At 38.5% G+C, this 23,814-nt stretch overlaps 1 protein-coding gene across 2 annotated transcripts in view; it reads left to right on the top strand.

Moving 5' to 3' along the window:
• INO80 (INO80 complex ATPase subunit) overlaps positions 1-23,814 on the top strand; it is a 136,974-nt gene that overhangs the window by 96,068 nt on the left and 17,092 nt on the right. For both annotated transcript variants that reach the window (XM_057488702.1, XM_036923814.2), the window contains exons 28-29: positions 9,524-9,618; positions 15,377-15,449. In XM_057488702.1, coding sequence (XP_057344685.1) covers positions 9,524-9,618; positions 15,377-15,449 — 168 coding nt within the window. The remainder of the gene's footprint in view (positions 1-9,523; positions 9,619-15,376; positions 15,450-23,814) is intronic.

The raw sequence follows: 23,814 nt of genomic DNA, 5'->3' as shown, positions 1-23,814 counted from the left end.
TTTATTGTATGTCTGATCATTTAGTGAAACATAAATGTATTGTGAATCTTGGGTAGTGCAGAATTAGGTCTACATCTCTTTACCTTCTCAAAAAGTTTTTCAGTCACTTTTGTAACGGGAGCTTTCACTGTAAACAGTCACTGGAGCCATGTTTCAGGTTTAAAACATGACCTGGTGCCTGAACCCTACAGATCATGTTATAGAAAGATGCTTCTGTATAGATGCTTTTCCTTGAGTACACATGACCTTTTCTTTAAAAAAAAAAAAAAATACCTTGACCCTCGCCTTGCTTTTCATTCTCAAGATGTTGTGTGTGTTTGTGTTTTGGATTTTAAAAAACATTTTTTCAGGATTCTCTTTTTCCCTTGACGTCTTGTACCCTGTGTATCAAAGAGGGAAAGAAAGTTTACAGTAGAATAGGAGCTAGAAACTCAAGGTGGCATTGAAGCTCCATTGTATAACTTGTAGAGCATGCAGCATCTCTTACATCCAACAGCCTTTTGGAGTTTTTCTGTTCCTTTACATTGACTATCTGTTTGTCTGTTTCTGTGATTCAGAGGAACTAAAAGACAGTAAAAATTCGCATATATGGTTGGGTTTTCATTTTGTGAGAAATACTAGTTTTGAATGCTTAGTATTTGCTCAGTATTTTCTAAAAGTGATTGACAGCGTCTTTCTCTTAGGTGAAGATATGGCTTTAATTTAAATTTCTTGTGAATATGTCAAATGTTTTATCAAAAAGAAGACTTGCTTAATTTTCAGGGCCAGTAATTTTTAGGGTGCCATGGGCAGAAGTCAAGGACATAAGTAGGGGAGGATATAGTAGATCACTGAATGTTATGTTGTTGTTTTACTTCATGTTTGCTAAGTCTCCTGTTACGTCTTGACTGGTGGAGGTACTGTGGAAACAGACATGGCCCCTCTGCAGTTGTGATGGTGGTGTCAGCTGATACCAGACAAAACTTTTCCTACCACCACCATTTTTACCCTAGTTTGGGACACCTCCTGCCTCTTGTTATTGTGTGGTAGTTGCAGAGAGCTTTTAACTTACTACAGATGACTTACTTTATCTCTCCATCATCTCTTTTGAGGTTCATTCCTGTTAAATCAAACAGTTGGGTCTGTAGTTTAAGAAAATAAACAAGTATTTTCTATGCAGTGCGAAAGTACTTGGAAGGGGTCAGCCAGTGCTGTATGGAATACGATAAAAGTACTGAAAACCAGACAAATCTGAACTGCACCAATATATGAAAATAGTGCAATGCAAAATTAAATCCAGATAATCCATAGCTAATGACATCTGAGCTACTGGCAAGTGTTACTTGCCAAGTCAGCAAGTACCTGCTGATGAAGGATTCACCTGAACAGACATTATATCATTTATGAGCTGGCTTCTCTTAGAAATCCAAGTTACCTTTGGGAGCTGTGATCCTGAATATACTGGGAAGCTGGGGAATCTAAACTGCTTCATGGAGTGAAAAGCAAATTGGGATTGCTGTTAACTAGCTTTCTTTTTTTTAATTTTATCAAATGTACATCACAGTGGTTCAAGAGTCCCCCTTCTCCTGCTGCCCCCAACCCTGGTCACTCCTCTCCCCCTTGGGAGTCACTTCTCGGTGTCTATGAGTCTAGCATTTTTATTAGATCATAGGAATGATAGAAGGAAATACGTCAGCTTACAACCACTCTGTATTTATTCTATTTGGTTCATTTCTTTTTCATGCCACCTGTGAGCGAGGCATTTTGCAAGGCAGATGTAAATATCAATTAAATGTGGTCTTTGACTTCAAAGACTGTATCTAATGAAGGGTATGTATCACACACACACACGATTATGAAGTATACTCTGACAACTAATGCCAAAAATGAAGCATAAACATAGCTGACAATAGCAAGATGGATCCATTTATTACTAAATGGGTCCCTTAAGGAAGGCTCCACATAGAAAGTGACATCTGAACTGAACTTCAGTAAATTTCAACCATCAAGGGCGTAAGTCCGTGGAGAGGAAATCCCGGGGCAAAATACCTCTAAAAACCAAAATCAGTCAAAGGGAAAAATAAAGTTTAAAATCCATTTATTGCTTACAAACTGCTGTCCGGGCCCTTCTCTCTTTCCTATTCCACGGAAGCAAAACTGGCCCTCCTTTCTCCTCTCGGGTACAGATAAGCCCTCTGTTGCCCAGGTAATTACCCATTGATATGGAGATGAACTTCTCTCCACCCTTGAGGAATGTTGCTAATGCACTAAAGCCATACTTCTTTCCACCTCTAAACATCTATTAATATGCAGATATACTGAAGCCAGGCAAGATATTCTGGAAATATTACAGTTTTACCCACAAAGGGCAAGGGCATTCTTTACTAAGGAAGCTAGATGTAGAAAAGCACAGAGATGGGAAGGTACAAGATTTTGGAGAAGAGCAGTTCCATGTGACCGGAGCTTATGGTATAGTAGAAAAGAGAATAACACAAGTAGGGTGGAGGCAGATTATAGTTGACCTACACACAAGATTGGTGATGCTTGGGTCTTACTCCAGAGGGCTTGTTTTAGAAAGGGGGAGAATGACTGCCTAGCTGGGCTGTGTTACTTGCCAAGTCAGCAGCTTGTAATTTGCTTGGGCAACAGAGGTTGTAATAGATATTAAGAGGAGCCTTACTTTTTGATGGTGATATACCTCAGAGACAGAAAGGAGCATGTTCAAGAAAATATAGTTATACCAGTTCTTCAGATTTGTGGATCATACTGAGTCTTTCCTCCAAATTGTTTTATGAAAAAGTGAAATTGGGTTAAAATGAGTATCAGAGGCAACTTTGAAATTAAAAAAAAAAGACTCAGAATGGAAGGTTCTTGTTAGGGATATATAAACATTTGCCTTTTTCAAGTGCCCAGTTACCTGTCTTTATGACGATGATAGATGGGGGTTATGGACAGAATATATAAAGAACTTCATGGGGCTTCTCCCCACGCCTTTTTTTTCCCCTAGGGATGGTGAGCTTCTGTTCCATGTGGGAACAGCAGAAGGAGTAAGCCAAAGAAAGGCTCTAGAGACAGTCTTTTACTTGAGTCCCAATCCTAGCTCCATTATCTACTGTCTATATCACTTCAGAGACTTTAACACCTGTAAAATAGAAGTGACAGTAACACCTACCTTAAAGACTGTAGTGAGCATTAAGTAAGCAAAACCAGGTAAATTCTTACAATAGTGATTGTCACTTAGTAAATGTTCAGGAAATGATAGCCATCATCATCACTGCTACTTCAGATGAACCTAATCCTTTTATAGTCATCTTTGGGTGTGTTAATATTTGCTTTTCTTTAGTAATCTTGAAAGGAGTGAAAGATACTTGCTGAAACTGGTACTGAGTTATGCTGATACCTCTGTTTGCATGCCACTGATCCACAACTAACCTGTCTTCTCAACTTGTATTCTAAGACAGTAATTTTCAAACTGATGGGTGGGCTAGAGGATGGGAGACCTAGGTAGAGATTAAGCAGGTGGGGCTCTGGACTCCCTATCCTTCTTCATCAACCAGAATAGTAAGGCTTTTAATCTATTTCCTACTATTGAGTTCCATATAAGATTTTGCTTGAAAAAAAGCATTCCAGTGTTTTAAAAATAACATAAACATAGGTTCTACAATAGTGTTTCTCAAACTTAAATGTGCTTATAACTCACAGATGTTAAAATGCAAATTCTATTCACTAGATGGGGTTTGCCCCTCAATTCTGCATTTCTAACAAACCTCAGGTGCTGCTCGTCTGCCAGCCAGGCTGAAATAGCAAGTTTCTAAAGGACCTTGCCCTACCTCTCCCCTGTAGTACTTATTCTCAGCTGCAGACGCAGGATATTGCAATCATCTTCGAGTTTTTTAAAAATAATTATGATTAGCACACACAATTTGGGGGGGGGACACGGGGAGGGCAGTATAGCACAGAGAAGACAAGTAGTGACTCTATAGCATCTTATTATGCTGATGTACAGTGACTATAATGGGGTATGTGGTGGGAACTTGATAATGGGGGGAAACTAGTAACCACAATGTTGCTCATGTGATTGTATATTAATGATACCAAAAAAAAAACCAGTTCCTGCCCTCACCCCAACCTACAGACTCAGAATCCCTGCGGTGGTTCCAGGCACATGTATTTTTAATCCTGGTTGAGAATCACTACTCAAATGCCAAGAGTACATCTTGTGCATAACCCCTTTGGCTTCTTAAGTTTTAAAAATAGTATCTACTAGAACTGTAGTATAGGTCTCAAGACTTCCTCACTGTGAAAAGGCACAATTTTAATTTTATTAGTTCAATCAGTATTGGAACTTACTTTGGTTAGCAGTTACTGAGCCACAAGAATCCATCTGAGAGTACTGGTATTCATATTTGTTTAATGAAAGGGATACTGAAGGGAGGGGAAAAAAGATATACACTTGGCTACTCTTTATCTTTGCTGCTTTAAGTGGAGCAAAAGGGATCCTTGCTTTATAAGGTTCCAGGAAATTTAATTATATTGGTAGATCAAGTTTTCTAAGTCTTCCCTAAATAACAAACGTTTACTTGGATAAGAGATACCCTTAGTGTAATGGTTGATCTTTCTGTACCATAAGCCCTCTTGAATGCACAAAAGTGGTAAGTATGACACAGTCCCTACAAACCACATAGTAAGTGATAATCATCCAGCAGTGTTTTCAGACATGGGGTTGAATTACAGAAAGTTCAGGGATGACTAGGAATGTTGTGCCACCTTTAAAAGATACCTAACTTCAGGGAAGCAAGGATGGTACAACATTCGAAAATCCATCAACATCATCCACCACATAAACAAAAAGAAAGACAAAAACCACATGATCATCTCCATAGATGCTGAAAAAGCATTCGACAAAATTCAACATCCATTCATGATAAAAACTCTCAGCAAAATGGGTATAGAGGGCAAGTACCTCAACATAGTAAAGGCCATATATGATAAACCCACAGCCAACATCATACTGAACAGCAAGAAGCTGAAAGCTTTTCCTCTGAGATCGGGAACAAGACAGGGATGCCCACTCTCCCCACTGTTATTTAACATAGTACTGGAGGTCCTAGCCATGGCAATAAGACAAAACAAAGAAATACAAGGAATCCAGATTGGTAAAGAAGAAGTTAAACTGTCACTATTTGCAGATGACATGATATTGTACATAAAAAACCCTAAAGACTCCACCCCAAAACTACTAGAACTGATATCGAAATACAGCAAAGTTGCAGGATACAAAATTAACACATAGAAATCTGTGGCTTTTCTATACACTAACAATGAACCATTAGAAAGAGAAATCAGGAAAACAATTCCATTCGCAATTGCATCAGAAAGAATAAAATACCTAGGAATAAACCTAACCAAGGAAGTGAAAGACCTATACCCTGAAATCTACAAGATACTCTTAAGAGAAATTAAAGAGGTCACTAACAGATGGAAACTCATCCCATGCTCTTGCCTAGGAAGAAATAATATCGTCAAAATGACCATCCTGCCCAAAGCAATATACAGATTTGATGCAATCCCTATCAAATTACCAACAACATTCTTCAACAAACTGGAATAAATAGTTCAAAAATTCATATGGAAACACCAAAGACCCCGAATAGCCAAAGCAATCCTGAGAAAGAAGAATAAAGTGGCGGGGATCTCACTCCCCAACTTCAAGCTCTACTACAAAGCCATAGTAATCAAGACAATTTGGTACTGGCACAAGAACAGAGCCACAGACCAGTGGAACAGATTAGAGACTCCAGACATTAACCCAAACATATATGGTCAATTAATATATGATAAAGGAGCCATGGACATACAATGGGGAAAGGACAGTCTCTTCAACAGATGGTGCTGGCAAAACTGGACAGCTACATGTAAGAGAATGAAACTGGATCCCTGTCTAACCCCATACACAAAAGTAAATTCGAAATGGATCAAAGACCTGAATGTAAGTCATGAAACCATAAAACTCTTAGAAAAACACATAGGCAGAAATCTCTTGGACATAAACATTAGCGACTTCTTCATGAACATATCTCCCCGGGCAAGGGAAACAAAAGCAAAAATGAACAAGTGGGACTGTATCAAGCTGAAAAGCTTCTGTACAGCAAAGGACACCATCAATAAAACAAAAAGGTACCCTACAGTATGGGAGAATATATTCGTAAATGACAGATCCAATAAAGGGTTGACATCCAAAATATGTAAAGAGCTCACGCACCTCAACCAACAAAAAGCAAATAATCCAGTTAAAAAATGGGCAGAGGAGCTGAACAGACAGTTCTCCAAAGAAGAAATTCAGATGGCCAACAGGCACATGAAAAGATGCTCCACATCGCTAATCAGCAGAGAAATGCAAATTAAAACCACAATGAGATATCACCTCACACCAGTAAGGATGGCTACCATCCAAAAGACAAACAACAACAAATGTTGGTGAGGTTGTGGAGAAAGGGGAACCCTCCTACACTGCTGGTGGGAATGTAAATTAGTTCAACCATTGTGGAAAGCAGTATGGAGGTTTCTCAAAATGCTCAAAATAGACTTACCATTTGACCCAGGAATTCCATTTCTAGGAATTTACCCTAAGAATGCAGCAGTCCAGTTTGAAAAAGATGGATGCACCCCTATGTTTATCGCAGCACTATTTACAATAGCCAAGAAATGGAAGCAACCTAAGTGTCCATCAGTAGATGAATGGATAAAGAAGATGTGGTGCATATACACAATGGAATATTATTCAGCCATAAGAAGAAAACAAATCCTGCCATTTGCAACAACATGGATGGAGCTCGAGGGTATTATGCTTAGTGAAATAAGCCAAGCGGAGAAAGACAAATACCAAATGATTTCACTCATCTGTGGAAAGCAAAAACTGAAGGAACAAAACAGCAGCAGAATCACAGAACCCAAGAATGGACTAACAGTTACCAAAGGGAAAGAGACTGGGGAGAATGGGAGGGTAGGGAAGGATAAGGTCAGGGAAGAAGAAAGGGGGTATTATGATTAGCATGTATAATGTGGGTTTGGGGGAAAGGGGAGGGCTGTGCAACACAGAAGACAAGTCGTGATTCTACAACATCTTACTATGCTGATGGACAGTGACTGTAATGGGGTTTGTTGGGGGGACTTGGGGTAGGGGAGAGCCTAGTAAACATGATGTTCTTCATGTAATTGTAGATTAATGATAACAAAATTTAAAAAAATAAAAAAGATACCTAACTTCAAAACTCAGAGAATAGTTTCTAAATAACCAGGTCAGAGCTGTTAGCTTTGAAAAGAATGTATTCAGCAAGGCTTTTAAGATGAATCTTAGAAAACCTTTGGATGTGGAGATTAATTAAGTGGTGATAGAGGGGTTTTTTTTAGAGGTTTTTAGAATACGTTTTTAATACTTCCATGAGTACTATCAAATATTTGTTGTTAGAATTTCTGTTTTTATTTGAACAGAATAGGATTGAATTTTATACTAAGTCAGATGTTTTTAGAATCATAAGAAAACTCGATTAAGAATGGAAGTCAGCATAGTTAACTAAAATTAATGGTTGAAAGAAATTAGACATTTCTTTCCAGGAGAATGTTTGATTAAATTATTCTAACAGCCTAAAATTTTAGAGAGGCGTCTAAAAGAAAGAGCTTTGGCATAATTTGTGAACAAAAGGAATACTGAATTGCTTTATCTCGGTTTTTATCTTTTAGATGTGTTTCTGTGGTATGAGAATATAGACGTTCCCCTATTGTGCTTTTTAATTGCTTTTTCCATGTCCATTTACTTGTTTTGAAGCTCTTTATTGAAATAGGATCTAAACTCATCTAAGCCTTCTGAAATCCCACTACTCCCCTGGGTGGCAGAGCAAAAGCTTAAAGCAGTTAAAGGAAAAGATTTGCTTCTGTTGCCTCAGTAACAGGCTTTCTGTAATCAGCATTGGTTTGATTATGGTCTAGGATTAATATCTGTGTGTGCTGACCTTAATATATAACTGATGTGAACAGCAAGATCTACAAGAAGATTCATGCATCAGTGTTGTCACTGAGGTTAAAAGTTTTGGTTTAAAAGGCAAAAGATTACCTGTGCAGGAAGCTCATGATTGGTTCAAGTCCAAACTTGCCGAATGTCTCTGGGTGTAATCTAGTCATTTTGTTGTTCTGAATGGCAACAGCCCCTGATCTGATTAGCTGTCAAGGTATAGTGAGCCTCTACAGACCATCATCATGCAGTCATTTTTTCATCTTTCCTTAAGTCCTCCTTATCCAAAACACTCCCTACTCTTCTGCCATTAACCTAGTCTCATTGTAGAGTTATGCCACTAAATATGAACTTGAAGCTCACTTTGAATATTTTCTGCCCCTTTTTAATTATCAAAGCCTTTAACCACCTGAAGACAGAAAGAAATGGTAAATATATATGTAGAACACAATGAAGATGTGTGTCTTGATGAGCTTGTCTAGTTTGTTGACCAGCTTCACTTCCCAGAGACAGAGGGTTTTTGAAGGTCTTTTGGCACTCTTTTGCTCTAAGAGTAGGCTGCCACATACACTGCAGCAGCTATACCAAACTGTAGCAACCTTGTGTGCTGAAATACCCAGCCAGACAAAAGAGCTACAAGAGTATTGCAATAAAACATACATTTAATTTTCAGACCACAGAAAATTAACACAAACATCTTCCAAATGTAGAAATTATTATTAGTCTTTTTCAATAGAGAATAGTTATTTTAGAACTGAAATTAACTGTTTCATTGTGTTTCTTATAAATAGGCAACTGTGTTGAGCTTTAATAATAGATTCTCTACAAGTGGACTTTCTGAAGTATAATCTGTATAATCAGGGGTAAGAAGGAAAGCCTTGCTCATTTGGACATCATCTAAAGAGAAGTTGCAGCTTTGAAGAATGAAGACACATATCCATTGCATCTCTTGAAGTCTCTTGTCCATTCTTTAAAAGTTGTAATTCCTCTTACAGATTATGTCAGGAACAGTCTTTGCAATGGAAAGTTACCTTGTCTTATGTTCACTCTGATGCTTAGGCCTCCATTAACAGCAATTCTTGCTGTGCTAGGAGAAGGAAGCTTAGGTTGTAAATTCAAGAACTTCGGTCAGCAAGTTTGCTAGAGAGAAACATTAGGGTGAGTGTTACTGAAAGAAAACTGGATATTTCATAGCTGTGAGAGACATCTGGTGACTGAAAAGCCATTTTTATTTGGTGATTTTACTTGACTTTGTTTTTTTGTTTTTCATGAAACCTGTAAGAATCTATAGGAATAAAATTAGTTTCTAAATTGAAATTGAGGGTGGTTGTAATCTTCAGGTTTCCCTTCATTTTCACACACAAGCTCATTTACAGATTAAATTCCTATACTTTTGAGACTGTTTTCTCCTCAGTCTGGATACAGTCACTTAATCCCAGTGTGGATGAGATAGAAAGTAGAAGGTAGATGTTTATAGGAATTAGAATATACAGTAATTGCATCAGACTTACTATATTTTTGTACTTTAATTGGCAGGAATATATGGTTTACAGGAAACATACCTACATGAGGCTTGATGGCTCATCCAAGATTTCAGAAAGGCGGGACATGGTTGCTGATTTTCAGAACAGGTAACGCTAATAGGAATTACAAAAATTCTTGTTGATTTCCCTCTGTGCTTGAGATTAAAAGTAATGCCGGTGTATCTCATGTTGTTAGGTGGTCATGATATATAGTTCCTGCCATTTTAAGAGGTAGCTAAAGCTGCCTAGAAGTGGTTCAGATCTTAGTGAGAGAGAGAGAGAGAGAGAGAGAGAGAAAATAAATACTTGGTAATTTTTGTATTCAAAATACGCTTTCTTACCGAATTAGTCCCTATTTTTTTGGCAATAAGGAAAAGGATTTCTGAGTATGAACCAAAATCACCGCTTATTTAGAAATAAGTCCATAAAGCTTTCTGCCCAAATGTTAACAGTGGCTATCTCTTGGTGTTGACTTAAAGTTGATTTTAGTTTGTTTTTGCTTACCTGTTTCATTTTGTATAAATTTTTTTAAAGAAAACACCTTCCTTTTTCCTGCCTTCCCTCTAACCTTGCGGTAGTACAATGCAATATGACAAATTGCAGTAGTGTGCATTCCGTTCAGCTTGCAGCTCTCAGTTACAGTACTTCTCCCACCTGATAATGAGCCTATGGAATTTCAAATACGGCCTGCTGGATGCTGATGGCTTACAGAGCCCTAATTATCCTAAGTGCAGGTTTTAATAAGCAGAGTCTGGTTACTGCTCCTCTCCAAGGAGAAAGCCAAGCTCCGTTAGTAGTGCTGAACTCCACCATTAGTTTTCTTCCTTAGACGTGGAGAATGAGGGAGTAGAGTAGATCTTAATGTTCTGTTATTCAGAACAATTCTGAATTTCTGCCCTTTACTTGTGTAATCTGTTAATATTTAACTTTCGAATTCCTGGGAAGAAAATTAAGCACATAGCCGTTTGAAATTAGGTCACAATTTTTGGTTTCATTTTAGTTTTAAATATCATTTACTTAAGATGTAAAACAGTTTAGCTTAAAACAAATCCATAGTTCAACATAGACTGCCCTCTGTGATTGAAAATTTTTCCTGTTGCATGATCATTTATTTACAGTAGAGCATGGGTAAGATACATCCTGAAGTTCTGGTTCACAGTGTATACTCAAGCCAATAACCCCTAAGTTGAAAGTACATCTGAATTCAGGGGCTGTGACCAACAGTGGAAGGGAAGATCTGCTTTGGACCAGTTTCACTTTGTTACTTTGGAGCAACCATGCAGATGGCCTAACCTAGCATCTCAGCAGAAGCTATTGGCAGATTCTTAAATTGATTATCTAAACTGGTGTATAATAAAAATAGAGTACTTCCTAGCCCACCATATTGTGCTCCCTCCCAAGCCCAAAAAACTTACCAGCTGACTATCTCTTCTTGATTCTGAAATCAAGTGTAACATATTTTACTATGTCCATACCTACTCCAACTTAAGATCTCCAGCTCTTAGTTGTATCCCTCTAGTCTTTAGTGTGTGTGTGTGGTTATATTTATACACTGAAACTGTACTGTAAATAAGATTGTGTATCCTGATTTCTTCTACTAAACATTGTGTCATAGACATCTTCACAAAGTCTTTGTAATGATTATTTTTAATGATAAATATTCCATTACACTGGGTATATATACCACTTTTCTACTGTTAAAATGTCCATTTTAGATGATTTTCTTACTATAGATACAAATAAGAAAAATTACTGAGTGAAGATATTATCACATTTCTTTGTAGAAAATTCTACTGATTTAGACTCCAATCAGGGTATAGTCTGTTGACTTCTAATGATTTGGGCTTGAGTTGTAGAGCTACAGCTGTTCTTCTAGCTAACACGATTCCCACAAAACTAGACTGTGAGATCCAGGGCCCAGTATATTTTACAGTGACCTTTTAGTTTAAAAAAATCAGTAGATGTAGCTCATTTATTACTATTAAAATTCTTAATTTAACTTGTGAAAGAGTTCCTGGGCAATTGCAGTACCACAGTGATTGTGAAAAACTTAGCCTAAATTGTCCTAGATCTGCTTAGTAAATACCTTATTTTACAGTTTTCCTGGGAAACCTTACTTGAGTTTACAAACCCTACAACTGCGAATTACTTAGAGAATGGTTTTATTTAGATTCAGCATTTCAGTAACCATCATTTAACACCCTATTATCTAATATTCAGCATTTCAGTGACCATCATTTAACACCCTATTACCTAATATTAGGCAAAATGAAAAAAAAAACAGACTAAGGTCTACAGACTTCGCTGCCTACATTATGAGCTAGGTGATTAGAGTTGGGATTATAGCTAAGAAATAATCTACTTCTCATACATAGTATCTGAACTGTGCCTATGCATACAGGAAGCTTATTTGGTAGACCCTTCCAAATGGGCAGAAAGTTCTCAACCTAGAAATTTGAATGGCTGCAATAGCCCAATGCGAAGAAAAGACAGGTATTTTTGAAATCAGAAGCATGCCTTGCCAAATATTTTCATTATTATTAATGAAAAGACATCAAAAGAAAAAATTGTAGTTCCAACTAGAAAACCCTGTGGCTCAAAGGTCAGCCAGAGTAAACAAGAACTCCTATAAAAAACCATTTACATTCCCTTCATACAAGATTTATTTATGAGTGATCCTTCCAGGAAAGAGTCTGACTGAGACTAAAGACTGTTTGGCCAGGATGTCCTGACTGGACAACATTCAGAACATGTGACCAGTGCGTGATACTAGAAGCCATTCACTAGGTCTTTGCTCTGGGGTGCCTTGGCCTTTGCTTCCCTTCCTCCTACCCACGACCTTTATAAAATGGACCCCTCCCCCTCCCTCACCCCTATTATCTGCTCACTCAGAGTGACCCTTTGGAAAACAGAAAAAAATGAGTGTAGTATGGCTTTCTCTTTCTTGGTTGGGAGTGTTGTAGAGCTCCAGGGCCATCTTTCATTCTGGCTCTTTTTCAGTCATTGAGCACATCTTTACTGTAGTCAGCTAGGCTACCTGCCAGCACTATTTGGGTATTTTGGTGCAAAGTAGCCTCATGGATCATTAACTAAAGAGTAAGGGTGAGACCTAGACAGGCTTTTGCAACATGATTTCATAGGCTAGGCTCCTTCACAGAAACTCCCCCTACTGCCCCACAGCCCCACACCCGCAAAGCCTTGTCTCTAAGGCCGTTTCCAAAAGACCTTGATTTGAGATTCCCTTTCATCCCCCTAGAGGGCACCCAAACCATCATATTGCCTTCTGGGATTCTTTTTCTATTTTAGTCAGAGCCCCCAAAACATTAATTCACAGTATAAATACTAGATTTATTAAGTAGAAAGGAACTTCTCAGCAGTTTGATTTACATGTTTTTGTTTATAAATGATTCAATAGTATGATCCAGGATGGAACTGATTTGTTTTAACAACCCAAGGTTTCTGTAATCCTTTTTTTCCATTACAATATGATAAAATAACATTGAATGCAACTAAATCTTGCTACTTACTATCTACCTCATCATTAAAAGGTGTCCTCTTCAACATAATTAATATCCCAAAAAAACATTTTTCACAAATATATTTCTCAGTTTTGCTACTTAATCTAGTTTCCTTTTGCTAGTGTTTTTTCTGTCTGTAGTCCCCGTTGGATTTTTCTGTATGTAGTCACTGTTTGTGATTACCCCATCTAGGGACTTGTCTCTCTGGCTCTCCAGACTGGCAATTACCCATCTTCACTCCCCTTTCTTCTATTGTAGTTCCCAACTGCATTCTACTTCTCTGTGTCCCAGATCTGTTCCCCTGCCCTCCACCCTAAATGCAGGCTGTGAACGTCTTTAGGAATTGGCAAAACAATACTGGCAATTGGGCGACTCTGTCAGCTCACACAGGTATCTGAGAGAAGACTTTGCCCCTTCCTTGCCTCTGTACCCAACAAACCAGGAGAGAGAGAGAGATACAGGGAAGAGCAATCTTCTCAGGGCCAGAGTTGCAAGGATTCACTCTATAGAAATTCGTTCCGTTTTGGAAAGCTCAATCAATTCTTATTTGAAGGCTTTTTTTGGTTTAAATATTCTCCTATGGGCTGTAAGATAGCAAGCTTCCATTTATGTCATCCCATATCTATGGGAAAATGTAAGTTGACAGATGACTTTTAATAATCTTGGTTTGCCCTGTATGATTTAACCACAAAAGATAACTTGATGTAAATTAAATAAATAAAAATGTTTAAACTTCATGGTAAAATTCAAGGATTAATGAGTAGAACTTTTATCAAAGTACAGAGCTTTTAGAATCATGCCCTATAAGAAGCCTCCAAACATGCTGTTATCCATGACTGCCTCTAGGAAAGTTATATTTAATTGAATGCAAATAATGGACAGTTTTCTACTAGGACCTACTCAGCTTAGTAATTAACCAGGATGCTTATTTCAAAAGAGTTCCTTCACTGACATTCATGTTTGCTGTTGATGTTTCATCAGTTAGTCACTCCAGCTTTCAGAGCATCCACATTTTACAGTCCAGAAAGCAGACCTTCAGCAAGTGACTCCACCAGGAAGAACAGCATCCAGGGGATGAGAGCACCCCCATGTCAGTGTTGCCTTTTTTTTTTTTTTTTTTACTGGAACCCACAGAATAAAATCCATTTTACATTGGGATTTATTACCTATATGCCATATCTGAAATTTCACAAAACAGTACTGATCCTTTTGTGATGTATTATAATGTTTTCTAGTCTGCCTTATTTCTTCATTGAGGTCCAAATCCACCAAATAATTGATAGGTGTGGCCTGCAGTTTGAATAACACTGATCTATATGAACTTTCAGTTGTATTCCTCATTTTAGTCATGAAGAAAAGGGATTAGTAGCTTGATTTAGAGGACTGTGAAGTTTGCTCACCAGTATATGCAGCCCTTTTCCTTTAGAAATGTTCTGGAAAATAACCTCAGATGCCAGGATCATAAAAGTGCAAAATAATCTTAAAATGTATTATCTTCAAGAACTGGGTTCAGACTGATCTCCTAATTGTAAGTGTGTAACATAGATAAATCTTATATTCAAAGCCTGCTCTTTGTGATCTGGCATAGGCCTTATTCCTAGAAGATAATTCAGTAAATATTTGTTGCTTGAATGAGTGACAGTGGCACCTACTGGTTTATTTATAATTCTAGGTTTCCTTAAAAAGATGTAGGATGTAAAGGGACACTGAGAAAACTGTACTGGATTGTTTCTGTGTAAGGGCTTCTCTTGGTATTCATCAAAGTTTTTCAACTAACTCTGTCTTTATACATTGATCCTAAGTTCAACTTAATACATCAAAGTTAGGACCTGAGTCTTAGTCCTGACCTTAGGTCATTTTTCTAGAGCTATAGTTCTTCATCTAAGAATGAGTGCTTTGGAATTAAAATAATCAGTTTCCAAACTATTGGAAGTTATGATTCCTAGGGAGAAACACCGGGAAAAGCTGATTTATTTGTCTCTTCGATATGAACTAGGAGTGGGTTGACTTGTTAAAATTATGACTATTATATAGAAAGAGAGGTCTCTGCTTCCATGATAACATATTTTTTCTGTTATTTGCTGCATGTTGATAATTATATTGCCAATCAGTCAGTATTAGTAGACAGCAAAAGCATATCTGCAAATTGGAAGATGACGACTGTGGCTTGAATTTAGCAATCCAGCATCTTTGTACAATGCATCAAAGAAGTGTGCATCAGGCCTGGGTAACCACCAAAAACTCTTTCTGGCCGTAGACATTGTTCTGTATTCAGAGATCCCTCTTTTTTGCCACATGATATTTTTATTTTTCAATTTTTACTCTTAATATATCCCCTTTTTCTGCAGGAATGACATCTTTGTGTTCCTGCTAAGCACACGAGCTGGAGGACTGGGTATCAATCTCACTGCTGCAGATACAGTAAGTAAGGAGGGCACAACAGTATACCAGATATGCAGGTTTTCTGCTGTAAATATACCGTTCCCATGTGTGACATTTTATTTCTTTGCCTCTTGTTATTTTATTTTTTTTATTAAGGTATCATGGATACACAATTTTATGCTCAGATTTCACTTGAGCAACATTGTGGTTACTACATTGCCCCTATTATCAAGTCCCCACCATATACCCCATTATGGTCACTGTCCATCAGCATAGTAAACTTCTCTGCTATACTTCCTTCCCCGTGCCCCCCCTATATTATGTGTGCTAATCATAATGCCCCTTAATCCTCTTATCCTTCCCTTCCCACCCACCCTCTCCAGTCCCTTTCCTTTTGGTGTCTGTTACTCCATTCTTGGTTCTATGAGTCTGCTGCTGTTTGGTTGATTCAGTTTTTGCTTTGTTGTTACACTCCTCAGATGGGTGAAATCATATGGTACTTGTCTTTCTCCACCTGGCTTATTTCACTGAGCATAATACCCTCTAGCTCCATCCATGTTGTTGCAAATGGTAGGATTTCTTTTCTTCTTGTTGCTGAATAATATTCCTTTGTGTATATGTACCACATCTTCTTTATCCAGTCATCTAGTGATGGACACATAGGTGTTTCTTCCATTTCTTGGCTGTTGTAAATAGTGCTGCAATAAACATTGGGATGCATATGTCCTTTTGAATCTGGGATCCTGTATTCTTAGGGTAAATTCCTGCCTCTTGTTGTTTTTTTGTTTATTTGTTTTGGGGGTTTTTTTTGTTACCATTAATCTACAATTACATGAAGAACATTATGTTTACTAGCGTCCCCCTTTCACCAAGTCCCCACCACAAAACCCATTACAGTCACTGTCCATCAGTGTAATAAGATGTTGTAGAATCACTACTTGTCTTCTCTGTGTTGCACAGCCCTCCCCATGCCCCACCCATATTATACATGCTAATCGTAATATCCCTTTTCTTTTTTCCCTCCCTTATCCTTCCCCACTCATCCTCCCCAGTCCCTTTCCCTTTAGTAACTGTTAGTCCATTCTTGGGTTCTGTGTTTCTGTTGATGTTTTGTTCCTTCAGTTTTTTCTTTGTTCTTATACTCTACATATGAGTGAAATCATTTCATCTTTGTCTTTCTCTGCCTGGCTTATTTCACTGAGCATAATACCCTCGAGCTCCTTCCATGTTGTTGCAAATGGTAGGATTTGTTTTCTTCTTATGGATGAATAATATTCCATTGTGTATATGTACCACATCTTCTTTATGCATTCATCTACTGATGGAAACTCAGGTTGCTTCCATTTCTTGGCTATTGTAAATAGTGCTGCGATAAACATAGGGGTGCATCTGTCTTTTTCAAACTGGACTGCTGCATTCTTAGGGTAAATACCTAAAAGTGGAATTCCTGGGTCAAATGGTATTTCTATTTTGAGCTTTTTGAGGAACCTCCATACTGCTTTCCGTAGTGGTTGAACTAATTTACATTCCCACCAGCAGTGTAGGAGGGTTCCCCTTTCTCCACAACCTCACCAACATTTGTTGCTGTCTGTCTTTTGGATGGTAGCCATCCTTACTGGTGTGAGGTGATATCTCATTGTGGTTTTAATTTGCATTTCTCTGATAACTAGTGATGTGGAGCATCTTTTCATGTGTCTGTTGGCCATCTGAATTTCTTTGGAGAACTGTCTGTTCAGCACCTCTGCCTGTTTTTTAATTGGATTATTTGCTTTTTGTTTGTTGAGGTGCGTGAGCTCTTTATATATTTTGGATGTCAACCCTTTATCGGATCTGTCATTTATGAATATATTCTCCCATACTGTGGGGTACCTTTTTGTTCTATTGATGGTGTCCTTTGCTGTACAGAAACTTTTCAGCTTGATGTAGCCCCACTTGTTCATTTTTGCTTTTGTTACCCTTGCCCAGGGAGATATGTTCATGAAGAAGTCGCTCATGTTTATGTCCAAGAGATTTTTGCCTATGTTTTTTTCTAAGAGTTTTATGGTTTCATGACTTACATTCAGATCTTCGATCCATTTCGAATTTACTTTTGTGTATGGGGTTAGACAGAGATCCAGTTTCATTCTCTTACATGTAGCTGTCCAATTTTGCCAGCACCATCTGTTGAAGAGACTGTCCTTTCCCCATTGTATGCCCATGGCTCCTTTATCATATATTAATTGACCATATATGTTTGGGTTAATGTCTGGAGTCTCTATTCTGTTCCACTGGTCTGTGGCTCTGTTTCTGTGCCAGTACTAAATTGTCTTGATTACTGTGGCTTTGTAGGAGAGCTTGAAGTTGGGGAGCAAAATCCCCCCAACTTTATTCTTCCTTCTCAGGATTGCTGTGGCTATTCGGGGTCTTTGGTGTTTCCATATGAATTTTTGAACTATTTGTTCCAGTTCGTTGAAGAATGCTGTCGGTAATATGATAGGGATTGCATCAAATCTGTATATTGCTTTGGGCAGGATGACCATTTTGACGATATTAATTCTTCCTAGCCAAGAGCATGGGATGAGTTTCCATTTGTTAGTGTCCTCTTTAATTTCTCTTAAGAGTGTCTTACAGTTTTCAGGGTATAGGTCTTTCACTTCTTTGGTTAGGTTTATTCCTAGGTATTTTATTCTTTTGATGTAATTGTGAATGGAATTGTTTTCCTGATTTCTCTTTCTAATGGTTCATTGTTAGTGTATAGGAAAGCCACAGATTTCTGTGTGCTAATTTTGTATCCTGCAACTTTGCTGTATTCTGATATCAGTTCTAGTAGTTTTGGAATGGAGTCTTTAGGGTTTTTAATGTATAATATCATGTCATCTGCAAATAGTGACAGTTTAACTTCTTCTTTACCAATCTGGATTCCTTGTATTTCTTTCTTTTGTCTAATTGCCATGGCTAGGACCTCCAGTACTTGTTAAATAACAGTGGGGAGAGTGGGCATCCCTGTCTTGTTCCCAATCTCAGAGGAAAAGCTTTCAGCTTCTCGCTATTCAGTATGATGTTGGCTGTGGGTTTATCATATATGGCCTTTATTATGTTGAGGTACTTGCCCTCTATACCCATTTTGCTGAGAGTTTTTGTCGTGAATGGATGTTGAATTTTGTCAAATGCTTTTTCAGCATCTATGGAGATGATCATGTGGTTTTTGTCCTTCTTTTTGTTTATGTGGTGGATGATGTTGATGGATTTTCGAATGTTGTACCATCCTTGCATCCCTGGGATGAATCCCACTTGGTCATGGTGTATGATCCTTTTGATATATTTTTGAATTCGGTTTGCTAATATTTTATTGAGTATTTTTGCATCTACATTCATCAGGGATATTGGTCTGTAATTTTCTTTTTTGGTGGGGTCTTTGCCTGGTTTTAGTATTAGGGTAATGTTGGCTTCATAGAATGAGTTTGGGAGTATTCCCTCCTCTTCTATTTTTTGGAAATCTTTAAGGAGAATGAGTATTATGACTTCTCTGTATGTCTGCTAAAATTCTGAGGTAAATCCATCTGACCCGGGGGTTTTATTCTTGGGTAGTTTTTTTTATTACTGCTTCAATTTCTTTGCTCGTAATTGGTTTGTTTAATTTTTGTGTTTCTTCCTTGGTCAGTCTTGGAAGGTTGTATTTTTCTAGGAAGTTGCCCATTTCTCCTAGGTTTTCCAGCTTGTTAGCATAGGTTTTCATAGTATTCTCTAATAATTCTTTGTATTTATGTGCAGTCTGTCATGATTCTTTCTTTCTCGTTTCTGATTCTGTTGATGTGTGTTGATTCTCTTTTTCTCTTAATAAGTTTGGCTAGAGGCTTATCTATTTTGTTTATTTTCTCAAAGAACCAGCTCTTGGTTTCAGTGATTTTTTTCTATTGTTTTATTCTTCTCAATTTTATCTATTTCTTCTCTGATCTTTATTATGTCCCTCCTTCTGCTGACTTTAGGCCTCATTTGTTCTTCTTTTTCCAGTTTTGATAATGGTGACATTAGACTATTCATTTGGGATTGTTCTTCCTTCTTTAAGTATGCCTGGATTGCTATATACTTTCCTCTTAAGACTGCTTTTGCTGCGTCCCACAGAAGTTGGGGCTTTGTGTTGTTGTTGTCATTTGTTTCCATATATTGCTTGATCTCCATTTTAATTTGGTCGTTGATCCATTGATTATTTAGGAGCATGTTGTTAAGCCTCCATGTGTTTGTGAGCCTTTTTGCTTTCTTTGTACAATTTATTTCTAGTTTTATACCTTTGTGGTCTGAAAAGTTGGTTGGTAGAATTTCAATCTTTTGGAATTTACTGAGGCTCTTTTTGTGGCCTAGTATGTGGTCTATTCTGGAGAATGTTCCATGTGCACTTGAGAAGAATGTATATCCTGTTCCTTTTGGATGTAGAGTTCTATAGATGTCTATTAGGTCCATCTATTCTAGTGTGTTTTTCAGTGCCTCTGTGTCCTTACTTATTTTCTGTCTGGTGGATCTGTCCTTTGGAGTGAGTGGCATGTTGAAGTTCCCTAAAATGAATGCATTGCATTCTGTTTCCTCCTTTAGTTCTGTTAGTACTTGTTTCACATATGCTGGTGCTCCTGTGTTGGGTGCATATATATTTATAATGGTTATATCCTGTTGTTGGACTGAGCCCTTTATCATTACATAATGTCCTTCTTTGTCTCTGTTTTGAAGTCTGTTTTGTCTGATACTAATACTACAACACCTGCTTTCTTCTCCCTGTTGTTTGCATGAAATATCTCTTTCCATCCCTTGACTTGTAGTTTGTGCATGTCTTTGGGTTTGAGGTGAGTCTCTTGTAAGCAGCATATAGATGGGTCTTGCTTTTCTATCCATTCTATTACTCTGTGTCTTTTGATTGGTGCATTCAGTCCATTTACATTTAGGGTGATTATTGAAAGATATGTACTTATTGCCATTGCAGGCTTTAGATTTGTGGTTACCAAAGGTTCAAGGTTAGCTTCTTTACTACCTTACTGTCTAACATAACTCGCTTATTGAGCTATTATAAACACTGTCTGTTGATTCTTTATTTCTCTCCCTTCTTATTCCTCCTCCTCCATTCTTAATATGTTGGTTGTTTTATTCTGTGCTCTTTTGTGTTTCCTTTAACTACTTTTGTGGGTAGTTGATTTTATTTTTTGCCTTTAGTTAGTATTTGGTTGGTCTGCTTTCTTTGCTGTGTTTTTATTTTCTCTGGTGACATCTGTTTAGTCTTAGAAGTGCTCCCATCTAGAGCAGTCCCTCTAAAATACCCTGTAGAGGTGGTTTGTGGGAGGCAAATTCCCTCAACTTTTGCTTGTCTGGGAATTATTTAATCCCTCCTTCATATGTAAATGATAATCGTGCTGGATACAGTATCCTTGGTTCAAGGCCCTTCTGTTTTATTGCATTAAATATATCATGCCATTCTCTTCTGGCCTGTAAGGTTTCTGTTGAGAAGTCTGATGATAGCCTGATGGGTTTTCCTTTGTAGGTATCCTTTTTCCTCTCTCTGGCTGCCTTTAATACTCTGTCCTTGTCCTTAATCTTTCCCATCTTAATTATTATGTGTCTTGGTGTTGTCCTCCTTTGGTCCCTTCTGTTGGGAGTTCTGTGTATTTCCGTGGTCTGAGTGATTATTTTGTCCCCCAGTTTGGGAAAGTTTTCAGCAATTATTTCTTCAAATACGCTTTCTATCCCTTTTTCTCTCTTCTTCTTCTGGAACCCCTATAATGCGGATATTGTTCCTTTTGGATTGGTCACACCGTTCTCTTAATATTATTTCATTCCTGGAGATCCTTCTATCTCTCTCTGCATCAGCTTCTCTGTTCCCTTTCTGATTTCTATTCCATTAATGGCCTCTTGCACCTACCTCATCCAGTCTGCTCTTAAGTCCTTCCAGAGATTGTTTCATTTCTGTAATCTCCTTCTGGACTTCTTCCCTTAGCTCTTGCATATTTCTCTGAAGATCCATCAGCATGGTTATGACTTTTATTTTATATTCTTTTTCAGGAAGATTGGTTAGGTCTATCTCCTTCTCAGGAGTTGTCTCTGTTATTTTGGTCTGGATCAAATTCTTCTGCCTTTTCATGGCGATATAGGTAGTTGTGGAGAGGTGCTGTGTGTGCTGACTGGGAAAATGTCCCTTCTTGCTAGTTTGTGGCCTTCCTCTCCTGGGAGAACATCGACCCCTAGCAGCTTGTGCTGGGCAGCTGCACGCAGACAGGGTTTCTGGTTGTTCCCCGACCACTGTGGAAAAAGCTCTGCCCAGTTGCTGTGGGTGTGGCCACTGCTGCTATGGTGGAGTTGCACCGGAGGGTGAACAGGTGGGAGGCTGTTTATCACCAAGAGGGGCCTCTGAGCTGTGCTGCCGCCCAGGGGGTTGGGGCACCCAGAATTCCCTGGGATTCCCAGTTACTGGGCTGATTGTGCTGGGGCGCTTCCATCCAGCAGTGAGGCCCCTGTCCCTTTAAGATTTTCAAAGGGCACTCACTTTTCTTTTGTCCTAGGGGCGCTGGCTGCCGGGACCCACTCGCAGGTTTTACTGTCCCGTTTCCTTAGTACCTAGCACCCCACGCACTGTGTGTCTGCGCTCCCAGTGTGGATGGCCAAGGCTGAGTGTTTAGCAGTCCTGGGCTCCCTCTCCGTCCCTGCTCTGACTCCTCTCCTCCCGCCGGGAGCTGGGGGGAGGGGCGCTCGGGTCCCGCCGGGCCGGGGCTTGTATCTTATCCCCTTCGCTAGGTGCTGGGTTCTCACAGGTATAGATGTAGTCTGGCTGTTGTCCTGTGTCTTCTGGTCTCTCTTTTAGGAATAGTTGTATTTGTTGTATTTTCAAAAATATATATAGTTTTGGGAGGAGATTTCCGCTGCTCTACTCACGCTGCCATCTTGGCTCCACCTTCTGCCTCTTGTTATTTTAAAAGACAATAGTTGCATTTTGCCTGGAATATTTTAGCTTTCCTTTTGAACTTTTCTATTCATCCTCTTAGAATAAATTTCTTAAACTTTGTGTCAACAAACAATTCGTGAATGCCTACTATGTATCTGATACTATTCTAAACACTTGGAGTACATCAGTGAATAAATAGACTTAAAGAAAAAAATCAGTCAATCCAACCAGGTTTGTGCTAGGAGCTATAACTGAACAAATCAGAAAGGATTGTTTTATTATTCTTACGCATTTATTCCATCATAAAAAAACTTGTGTATCCCAAACTTGGAGAGCACTGAAATTGATAATTTTAAAAATTAAATTAAAATGATACTCCATCAAATTAACCATCCTTTCATACCCAGTCTCCTTGGAGGAATACTTCAGCATCTGAAAAAGAGAAGAAACGAGCATTCCTTTTGAATCTCAGAGTTATTCCCAGGACTCAAATATATTCAATAATAATTTCACTAATTTTGAGACATAAAAATGCATAAGTGGGAAATTGTTTTGCAGAAAGCATGATTCTAAAAATGTCATTTTTATGTGGCTGTTCTGATGCCTCTCAGAAATACAGAACATGAAAATCCCCACAAATATGGGGAGGGTGCAAACTGTGGAGGGTCATGGAGAAATGAGTACAAGGGTACTTGGCTTGAATAGACTTACAGCAGCAGAGGTGGAACTAGATCCCATGTTTCTCAGTATCCACTCCTAGGCTGAAGAGTGGAATTTCACATTCAATAATGGCTTAGAGCAATGTTGTGCAGTCTTTCTTACTAAGAACGACACTGTAGAAATGCCTGGTTCCACGAATGAAAAACAGATTCCATAGTGTCACTAAGTAGAATAACAACCATAGGACTCAGCTGTACCTTCCTCAGCATCTAAATCTCTTCAAGTAGTTACCAGGATGAGATGGGGCTCCAGGGTCTTAGGACTGACTGCTGGGGGAATAGCAGGGTAACTGCTGTATCTAATGTGCACATCCTGGGCCTCAGTCACCTTAAGGGAAGGCTGTCGGTGGTGGTGGTTTCTGTGGTGGATTGTCTGATGTGGTGGCTCATCTGGTACCTTACCCACAGAAACTTGGCTTTCTCTTTGCCCCTTGGTTCTGTGTTCTGTTTTTTTAAGCATTCAGTACAGTCTCAACTTAGTCATATTCTTCATGTGAGTCGAAGAATCATCACTTTCTCCTGGCTGATCTTTTGGGTTCCAGTATCAGCCCCCAGCCCCATACCAGCTCTGTTAGTTTGCTTATACCCTTTTTTAATTAACCATGCTGCTCCTTTGCGTGGTATACAAGACCCTTCATTTTGTGGCCTTTATCCCCCTTTTCAGCCTAATTGCCAGACTACTTCCCCTTTCAAAATTTATGTTCCAGAAATAATGATTGACTTAAAACATACCTGTATCCCACCAGTGCATAAACTGTTCCCTCAGCAGAAATCATCCTCCTGGGCACTT

This window comes from Manis pentadactyla, chromosome 11 (assembly GCF_030020395.1).
Source record: "Manis pentadactyla isolate mManPen7 chromosome 11, mManPen7.hap1, whole genome shotgun sequence".
In the NCBI taxonomy this organism is placed as follows: Eukaryota; Metazoa; Chordata; class Mammalia; order Pholidota; family Manidae; genus Manis; species Manis pentadactyla.
The sequence above is the reverse complement of the archived record's forward strand: the minus strand, read 5'-3'. Positions and strand labels throughout refer to the sequence as shown.